Source organism: Camelus ferus, chromosome 1, assembly GCF_009834535.1.
Source record: "Camelus ferus isolate YT-003-E chromosome 1, BCGSAC_Cfer_1.0, whole genome shotgun sequence".
NCBI lineage: Eukaryota > Metazoa > Chordata > Mammalia > Artiodactyla > Camelidae > Camelus > Camelus ferus.
In genome coordinates this window covers 96,130,408-96,140,441 of record NC_045696.1, presented here as the reverse complement: position 1 = coordinate 96,140,441, position 10,034 = coordinate 96,130,408, and the positions used below count along the sequence as shown (strand labels likewise).

The window sequence follows — 10,034 nt, the reverse complement described above, 5'->3', positions numbered from 1 at the left end:
GAAATCAGGAGATCTTATGAGGGAATGTGGGGTTCTTGATGGTGAGTTTCACTTCAGATTTCTCGCGTGCAAGTTTTACCACAACTTTGGACCAGACTGTGAGATTGACTTGATAGAGAATTTTGGATGACTTAGCTTGGAATTCTGAGAATTTTAAAATTCCGTATCCCCTTGGACATTTTTTAAAAGGAGGCAATAGGCTGCTTAATAATTTTGGTTGAAACTACCCAATGGTGGCACAGTTTGAAAAACTGGTGTTTGACTCGAGTAAGTCAATTCTTGGAATACAGATTCTGGATTTTATCAATGTTAATGGAACATAATTTAGAACATAATATATCTCTTTATTTGCTCTAGTAGAGAGTAAAAACAAGCAAACAACAAAGATTAAGTAAAGGGATTGGACCTATTCCGTTAAGTATAAATTTCCTGACAGCTCCGAATCTATTATGTAGATGAAAATTCAGGATAGTTTCAGTTTAAACAAGGGAAATGCTATACAAGACAGTTTCATAACATGAAAACTGGAAATCACATTTTGGTCAAATTTCAAAATGCCAAAGTGTGGGAAACCTCAAAAGAGGAACTGGTTCATGGTACCATTTCTAGAGTTACAGCAGTATCTTCTTTTACACGGGATAGGTTTTAGCATGTTTGACCATAGTCGGTATCCAGCAGATCACTCACCTCTTCACACCCCCGTGCTTTATACGTGTTAGCCAACTTTCCTTTGGTTCAGAGCGGTGCCGGCACCCACCGTTGAAGGTCTTTCACCCTTGATGGCATATCTTAGGGGCTCTGATGGGCTAGGGACACTGCCTCAGGAGCCAGAGTGCCTGCGTTCAAGTCCTCATTCCAGCTGTACTTTTCCTGTGACCTTGGTCAGGTTATTTAAGCTCCCAATGAAACTACCGTCCCCTCTTAACAATGAAAATAAGTAGTAGTATTTGCTTTATAGGGTTGTTAAGGGGACAAAATGAGTGAATGTTTACCCAGTGCTTTGAATAATGTCTGTCAAATGGTATGGGTTAGCTTCTTGTTAGATGAAATTAAAAGTGTACACCTTTGTGTACATCTGTGTGGATAGCTCATTGAAAGACAGGAGAGAATCAAAGAAGATACAGTGAAAGGTCCTAGAAATTATTCCGATTTGGCAAGCTCCTAAACTAAACATTTAAAATCCTATCAAACTCAAGGGGAATATAGTTAAAACCAATAAAATCACATTAGCTATACTGTTCTAAGTGGTAATGTGATTTGTATTTAATTCTTACAACAACCCTCCACTTTACAGATGAGAAAATGGAAGTACAGTGGTTAGGCAGTTTGCCCGAAGTCCTGCAGCCAAAGCCCCCTGCAGACCCATACATTCTGGTTCCAGAGCCCATGCTCAGAACCAGCCTCTCTCTCATCTGTTTGCCACAAGCCAGAGACAGGATGAATGTGGAACTGTTTACCAAATTTTGGAGTTTTTGAGCTGGGTATTACTAATTGATGAGTGAGGAGGTACACTCAACCTTAAAGTTTCATGGACTTGTGAAACTCTTTGGGTCAAAGTGAGGTCCCAGGTTAAAAACATAAATTGGTTCATAGTAGTATGATCAGTAGAGAAATATATAATGAAGAGTCATAAAAATTAAAAGCCTGCCAAATGAGAATAAATGACTTTTGGCATCCGTAGTCTTCTTCGGGATTTTCCTTTGGATCAGAGTTAATAGTATAAAGTTCCTGTTGCTGTAGTAACCAGTACTGTGTAAGTAATAGCTGAAAAGATGAGGAAGTATTTGCTTTCATTTGGAATGAAAGTCAAAATGGGAACTCCTTTACTCATAGAAGAGCCTTTTACTTCCTATTAAAGGGTACCCTGGTACTTTCTCAGATTATATGAAAGTGTTTAAAATCCCACAGTGGATTATAAAAGTGGCAATAATACAAAATAAGTTATGCAATTTAACATTAACTGTAGTGACCTATGCATATAAATAAATTCTGTATTGGAAAATCTCTTCATATTACTGGAAACAAGAAATTCACACTATTATCTGAAACATTTATGTTAATGTCCAGTTTCATAATTTTATTATAAAAAGAAAACATGTTTAAAGAATTCAAATATAGACATATATAGTAGAAAGTGAGAGTTAATCCCCCTTACATGCATACCAATGTGGGCAAATACATGTATATTTACATTTATTGGCATATTGGATCTTTGTTTCATTCTATGTTAATACATCAAGATTTGCTATTTTTAGAAAGGTTGTACTATGTAAAGTTACCGTAGTTTATTTAGTTCAGCTGTTACTGATGGGCAGTGAATGTTTTCTCCCCAGTTTCATGCTATTAAAAACATACTATAGAGCAAATACTTCTCCATACACCTTTGTGTACTTGCCCCAACATATGTTCATATGAAGTTTTCTAGAAGTGGGATTACTGGGTAAAAATCTATGCATTGAACTGTTGAATGATATTTTCAAAAAGCTTTGCAGAAAGATTGTACCAATTTATAATCTCACTGACTGGGATTATCCAACACTATTACTAAAATTCTTTTAGATCAGTTCTAACCTTATAGATGAAAAAAGCCATGCCATGTAAATATAAATTTGTTTATTAGTGAGGCTGTGTATCTTTTCATATTTTTGTTCTGTTTGTATTTCTCCTGGAAATTGATTTTTCTTGCCCTTTCCTCATTTTTTAAAAGAAGTCAGGCTGTTCCTCTTTACTTAGTGGCTTCTAAGTGTATTTGCAGATCTTTTGTTCTTGCCAGCATCATTGCAGTTCCACTTTGGGCATCACTAGCCAACAGTGATCACCTGGGTCAGCCGCAGGAATCTGCAGGTGTTTTCAGTGCAAAGCTTCTGAAGCACCAAGATTCTTGAACAAAGAGTTCGTTTCCTCTGTGGGGCTTTTCTCTCTGTTTTTAGAGTTCTAGTCCATTGGCTGTCAATTTTCTAAAGAGCCAGGTAGTAAATGTTTAGGGTTTGTGGCCATGCATCTCCGTCACAGCTACTCAACTCTGTTGTTGTGGCGAGAAACCGGCCATAGATAAAACCTGAGTGGGTGTGGCTGTGTGCTAATAAAACCTTATGGACACTGAAACTTGAATTTCATATCACTTTAGTACAACGTGAAATTTTATTCTTCTGATTTTTCTCCCACAAACATTTGAAAATGTAAGAGCCATTCATTCTTAGGTCACAGGCTGTACAAAACAGGTGATGGGCTTGATTTGGCTTGCAGGTTAGAGTTTGGTACAGCTGCTCTAGACTGGCAATAACCAGCATCCTTAGGACTTGTTTGCCTCTAAGGCTGTGGACAAGATTACATTTTGTTTATCTCATCTTCTGAACCTGAGTCTACCAAGTTTAGTTTCTCTTTTCTCTCTCTCTCTGAAGTTACTGTGAAATGTGGGCTGTATTGTGTATATTAAAATTCCTAAAGCTAGAGATAGTGACATGAGCTGTGTATAATGAGTGTTCCATAAATACTGATCTCTCAATCTGTCTTAAGGGTTCACTTTGATGTTTGATATAGGAGTATACACTGTCTCATGTCTTTAAATAAAAACTTCCCAACAGAGTGTGATTTAGAGTTTAATGTAAATTTTTCATATTATATATAAAAATAGATAATTCTGAACTTTTTACAAACTTTTTCAACAAAAGTATGTATTACCATTAGCTTTTCTGATTTTTTTCTTTCTCTTGTGGAAATTGTTATCTCAGTGAATAAGTTTAATCTAACATGACAGATTATGCAGGAGCCTTTGCCCATTCTGCAGGCGGTCTCCTGACACCTCATGTGGTCCTGACATGTGCCTGGTCTTACTCCAGTCCCTGCCCCCAACGTGGCTGGGTTGGGGGGCTGTCTGCCCTTCGTTTTTCCCCTGTGCAAAATTAGCAGGTCAGGTGAGTTGATCCTTAGTTTCTCTTTTAGCTCACGTATCCTGGAATTCTTACAGAATGTGCACACTTACTCATATGGCATTAGAGTGAACTGCCTTACTCTATGTGGCAGAAATGGCTATTGCTTTTGTCCCAGCGGTCAGTAGAACATGCATCTTTTTTGATGCCTGTCTCTGTGTGCATCACCACCAATGTCCAGTGCTCACCCGAGAAGGAAATGTGGCCGCTCAAGAATAGATACCCTTTGGAGAGTTAACTGAGTTCAACTTTGTACTGAAATTTAACTCAGCACAACTTGTGGAGGGCTTGGGTAAAAATCCCTTTTTATGTCTTCTCACATTATGTTTCGATGTTGGTATCTATGCCTTGTGTTTGGCAGTGACCTCTGAGGATCAAAAGTAATTGAAATGAATGATGCCAACTTCCAAGTGTGTTATATATTTTGTTTACATTAAAAATAATAGGGCTTGTGTGAAGTCAGGCTACATTGTAAGTTTGACATATTTTTTCACTTACATATGAACTAATTGATGTAAGATGTCACCTTCAAAGGAGACTGCCCAGTAGCTTGTAATAAAAAGGATGGTGTCGGCAACTGTTCTTTCTTAAATGGGTCTAAGGAGTATATAGGAGGTGAGTCACGGTATCTCATATCTTTAAAGAAAAATTCCAACGAAGGGTATTTTTAGAGTTTAATGTAAATCTTTTGTTATACGCACAAATGACAAACAGATAATTTCAAACATTTTTATCACTTTCCTGTTAATAGTTATGCTATACAACTGCATAATCATATTTAATTTGTTTTTCTCTTAGGGGAAATGTTCATTAACCTAAGTCACAGGTAGTTTCTAGAAGCTAGTTAATAAAGATAGGTGTTAATAATGGCATTGTATTTACTAAAGTTGTCAAAATATTAGTAAACTGGTTTTCTCTAGTGTTAAGGAAATACAAGTTTTTGGTATTAGGGTGTCATAAAATAACTTCTAATAACTTTGCTATTTGTGCTCTTTTTTTGGAAAGGAAGTTTTTAAGCCTCTATCTTCTTAATGAAAAAAAAAATTAGTCTAATCAACTGCCATTTCAATTAGTTTAAATCCCTTAGGTTTTTGCTTATAATTACAAGTTAGTAGTTACTGCTCTCTGAGTGTCCCACTTACTTAAATTTTTATGAGTATCACCATAGGTCAGCATTGGTTAGGGGTCTGGGGTATATATATACACATGTATAAGTATGTATACGTATAATATACTTAGAAGATTTTTATCCGATTTATCATTCTTTCTCAGTTGATTATAAGTTGATAATGGCATTGTGATCAGTAATGTATTTAAAGAATTACAGTAGATATTGTTGTATGGTTACCCATTGTACCAAAGCTCTACAGGTCATGACTCCTGTGTAGTTTTGCACATGGTATAGTGATTGGATGCAGTTTGGTTTGCTATACGACTACATGTTAGGTTATCTTCCTACACTTTAAGATTGCTTTCAAATACTGGACCAGTAAGTGAAAATTGTTTCTGTAGTCTTCTATGATTTGTTTCAAGAGTTACTGTTACTAACTCAGCTAATCCATAGTCAGTGTTAATAGTAACAGATTGAAGTATTACCTCAGTTTATTTACATTGGAGTCTCTTCGCTTGGCTCTCCACCATCCTGTCCCTTTTTCCTATTTTTGTGGGATGGAGATGATGCAGAATTGGGGCATTTGAGCATACCCATCAGGGAATTTTTGAAAGATTTACAAAGGAAAAAGTAGATGAACGGATCCAGGCATGCGTTCAGGGACGTTAACCAAAGAGTGCTCTCTTTCACATAGAACAGTGTATTTTCAGCAGAGCAGTCAAAGACATCCCGAGTTTGACTCAGGGTGTAGGGAATTCGGGCAAAATGGAAAGGAACAAAGCAAATAAAAAATACAGCAATGATAATGAAAACTTTGATGTTCACCTTTTTCTTGGGGACTTTGCCTACGCCCCTTGTCCTTACGTATGACTTGTACAGTTCTTTTGTAATGAGCGTATAGCATACAACGACAATCAGAAAGTTAATCCAGAAAATGACTTGACAGATGTAATTGACTATCTCATGCCATACCAGACCAAACTCTGATTTCAGGAAAGAGCATTTCTTCACATTCTTGTCACTCGGCCTCCTGTTGGTCAGAATCATGTTAGGCAAGGAGAGTAAGAACATGAATGCCCAGATGATGACAGAGAGAATCTTTGCCCCCAGTAGATTGTTGGGGTTGGATGTTTTAAATGGCTGGGTGGTCTTCTGGTAGCGATCGATAGTTATCAATCCTAGGAATGAAATACTGATGTACATCGTGAAGTAAAAGATGACAGAGGTCACTTGGCACACAAAGGCTCTCAGCGGTCCTGTTCCCAGGTTGGTATCGCTGAGGATTTTGAATGGAAAAGTCAGAATCATGAGAAGGTCAGAAATGACTGTGTTTTTAAGGAAAATAATAAAGTTGGATTTACTGTGGATTTGAAAGAAAATCCTCATTGCCAGACTGTTTATGATGAGACCAACAAAAAACAGGACAGTATAGAGGAGTGGGAAGAGGACCTGGGTGATTTTGTAATCCCTGGTGCACACGCTGCCATTCCCAGCCACAGAGGTGAGGTTGTCCATGGCTCGTGTTTCTTCTTTGCTGCCTACAGAAGGAGGGGGGGAGATGGTTATTTTCAGTCCCACATAGTTGATTTCACTCATCTCTGTGTGTAATATTTTAGGACAGCCTTTTCTAAAAATTGAGGTGTCTGATCCTCACTGTGGCAGTCAGTAAGAACACAGAAAATTAAATCTGAAAATATTTCATTGTGGCAAATATTCTATCTGTAGCAAAGTAAAATAATCTGAAGTACGTTATATGAAGTTATGGATCCTTGCATTTCTTAGTTTTTGAATGTTTGCCTCAAAAGGGACATTTCCGACCTTAGGCAAAAGTGCACACGCAGAAAAACTAGAAGAGAAATATTTGGACTATGGTTTAGTCTTCTCCAGCTTCATTTCCATGCCTTTAACTTTTTTGGTTCTATTGATAGTCACTTTTCCGACACCATCCTTACTCCTGGACTTCATTTACTCTGGTACCTTCCAAGGGTACTAAGGAGAAGCGACTGATAATTGCCTATTAGAATTTTAAAATAACAAGTGAAAAGAAATTTGTATAAAATCACTCATGAGAAATTTATTGTTAAATAAAAAACAAATTTTTTTCCTTTGTAATTGGGAGGAATTATATTCCTGTATTACTCATCAATCCATACGAAAATTGGCCTCACAGAGAATATTCGTTAGCTCCAAATATTTTAACCCATGTATAACTCATTTCCACCTCTGCTCAGTGTATTTGAAGGTTTTACACGCATTTTCTTGAATATCATTTAGTGCAAATTTTTAAATGGTAAAAAAATAAAAAATAAGGAAATGGATTCAGCATGTAGTCACAGATGGCATTCCTCAAAACAGCCCAGGCATACTTTCTAGGTTTTTAGAGTGTTTAATGGTGACTAAAAACACTAAAATCATGTCCTTGTCTAGTTCCATAGGTTGTTATACCACAATAAGCAGCTATAAAGAAAACTAACACTTGACTTGAACACATTATCTAGCATCTAAGTTTTGAAATTTAAAATGAAAAATTGTAAAATTTTATTTCATTGGACCAATGGAATTGATTCTACATAAAATATTATTTCTAAAGAAAGACACAGTAATGTTAAAAATACAAATATGTAAACTTAAAAAATGCTTCCATGTAAAGGATTTAAATAGTACAGAAATGGCATTAAATTCTCCAAAATGTCAGTGGAATTCTTTTTTCCATCCTTTAATTATTGAAGGTAAAACAAGTTAGATTCATGTCACAGTATGGCTTCAATATTCAATACCTGCTCATCTGTTTAACTTTGAAAAAGACATCTAAACAGACCCCCCAGTATTTGACGCAAGCTCCCTGATTTAACCTTCCTTGCTACTGTTACTTGCCCTTGTACACTCTGTGATAGTTTTGGAAATTCTACTTTGGGAACGCTCATTTTGCATAGGCTGTAACTTATTTAACAAGTATTCTTGATACTGAGAACTTCAGCTCCCTCTGCCTGTATTTAAATCTCATTTACACTCAAGGTGAAAGAAGTAAAAACTATTTGAATTTTATTTCCATGTTCTGCACAAATTTTTTTTTGATGAAGAAGTTAAGTGTTATCTTTGACACCATTAATGCCGCTTGTATTTTCATTTTTATTCCAAGTAAGTGCTTGCACTGACATTGTTATTAAAGATTTCCAACTTTAAGAAAACTTGAAAAAAATATACACACACATCATAGTGCAAATACATATACTTGTCAAATACTTCTAGATATAAAGTTACCTGGTTACTCTGTTGATTCTGAAGGATTTGAATGTGTCCAGTAAATGGTAGTTAACACAGCCTGCAGAGTAGGCATCTGGTATTTTCCTTTTAATATCTTAGTTTAGTTGTTAAGATTCTTTATGACAGAGAATCTGCTGAGTTTTCATCAGTAAGGTCTTGAGTGTTCTAGAGAGAAATGGAGGGAGAGAGGAAGAGGACTTCACAATCAGAAGTTACCTTCAAGAGCCGTGGACTCAAAGCTATGCAGACACTCTATTTCCGTCTGGCCGCTTTTAGGACTTCTGCTTTTATTTCCCTGGGAAGTGTGGGGCAGGGTGGGTGAGAAGTCATCTTTTAAAAAGCAGTTTAAAATCTTGCGGCTTTTTACTGAAACCTGCCATAGAGTTCATACTTAGTGAGTTCTTTGGGTTATTTCCCATGCAAATGATAATTCCAAGTTTAGACCAAGCCTTTGTCGACATCTGCTTCCTGGAGAAGGTTGCAAACTTGCTTTCTTAGATGGTTATTTACCTGAAAGCACATTGTGCTCAACATTGGGTGATATATTACCTTTGAACAAGTAATTGCATTAACTTGAAATGTGTGTTTGTTAAGGATGTTAAGTCTCTTGCTCTTTGTTTTTTTTCCTAGTTAATAATGTCATTATTTTAAATCTGTGTTTGATCAGCTCTTTGTAGGCCACACAATTTCCTCCTATTATAAATTTTAAGATTCTAAAATTACATTAGAAAAGAAAAACAGTTGTAGCCATGGCCAGGCTTATTATATTGTGTCTTTCTTGCTTTTCTTAATAGAATTTAAATATAAACAAATTATTATTATTTTTTTGACATCGCTTTTGTTTTGGGGGAAATGTATCTTTAAATGGAGGGATTCTTGTATCACTGTTACCTTTATATAAATATTGTTGTGGGCACTCACGGACGTGTACACACTTGCACAATGTTTTAAACTGTGATGTCCTTCTGTTACCAGTAGATCTGCTTGGGTAGGTGCCTTTGCTGTGAACATATGTTTTGGTTATTTGTTTCTTCTGAGTTTTTGGTGCGTCTGTGTCTACGTTAGATATACATACCTAACTTATTGTAGAAATACTTCAGCAGTGGTTTTTAAAGTACGGAACAGCAGCTCAGCTTCACTTAGGAAGTCACGAGCAGTGCCCTTTCTTGGGCACCAGTGTAGCACCAGTGGATCAGAAACTCTGGGGTGCACCCCTCATCTGTGTATTAATGGGCCTTCCAAGTGGTGCTCCTGCACACTGCGGTGTGGAGACTGCTGATCTACACTGCCTGAGGATTTTGTGGGTTTTGCGAATTTGAAATCAAGCTATGAATTAAGCTGATTTCAGTTGGAAATTTTAGTTACATGATAATTCCCATCTGTTAGTCATCTAGAGGTGTCAGTCTGATGAAATACTCTTGGAAAATTAATGTATTTGTTGGTTGGGAGATACACAAAATAGTTCCTAAAAAAGCTTTTATGCCATCATACACTTCAGAGTAGTAATAGCCAACATCTGGTTTCTTATATTGCCATGAGTTAACTCATTTTATGATTTCAACTAGTCTCTGAAGCAGACGTTCATCTTACTTCCCTTCTCCGGATGACAGAAACTGAGGAGCAGAGCAGTGAAGTTAGAGACCCTATTCCAGGCCCTGCTGTCTGATCCCAGAGCCTGCACTTGTGACCACTACGTATAAAAATCCACCCAATCTCGCTGTCTCTGCAAC

At 36.7% G+C, this 10,034-nt stretch overlaps 2 protein-coding genes across 3 annotated transcripts in view; one reads left to right on the top strand and one right to left on the bottom strand.

The window, feature by feature from the left end:
- MED12L (mediator complex subunit 12L) overlaps positions 1 to 10,034 on the top strand; it is a 292,633-nt gene that overhangs the window by 204,658 nt on the left and 77,941 nt on the right. The window lies entirely within an intron of this gene.
- Positions 4,589 to 10,034, bottom strand: part of P2RY12 (purinergic receptor P2Y12) — a 44,486-nt gene continuing 39,040 nt past the window's right edge. For both annotated transcript variants that reach the window (XM_006189094.3, XM_014562938.2), the window contains exons 2-3: positions 8,302 to 8,469; positions 4,589 to 6,578 (exon numbers count right to left, since the gene is read on the bottom strand). In XM_006189094.3, the coding sequence (XP_006189156.1) occupies positions 5,536 to 6,555 (1,020 nt within the window). In that variant the 5' untranslated portion in view covers positions 6,556 to 6,578; positions 8,302 to 8,469 and the 3' untranslated portion in view covers positions 4,589 to 5,535. The remainder of the gene's footprint in view (positions 6,579 to 8,301; positions 8,470 to 10,034) is intronic.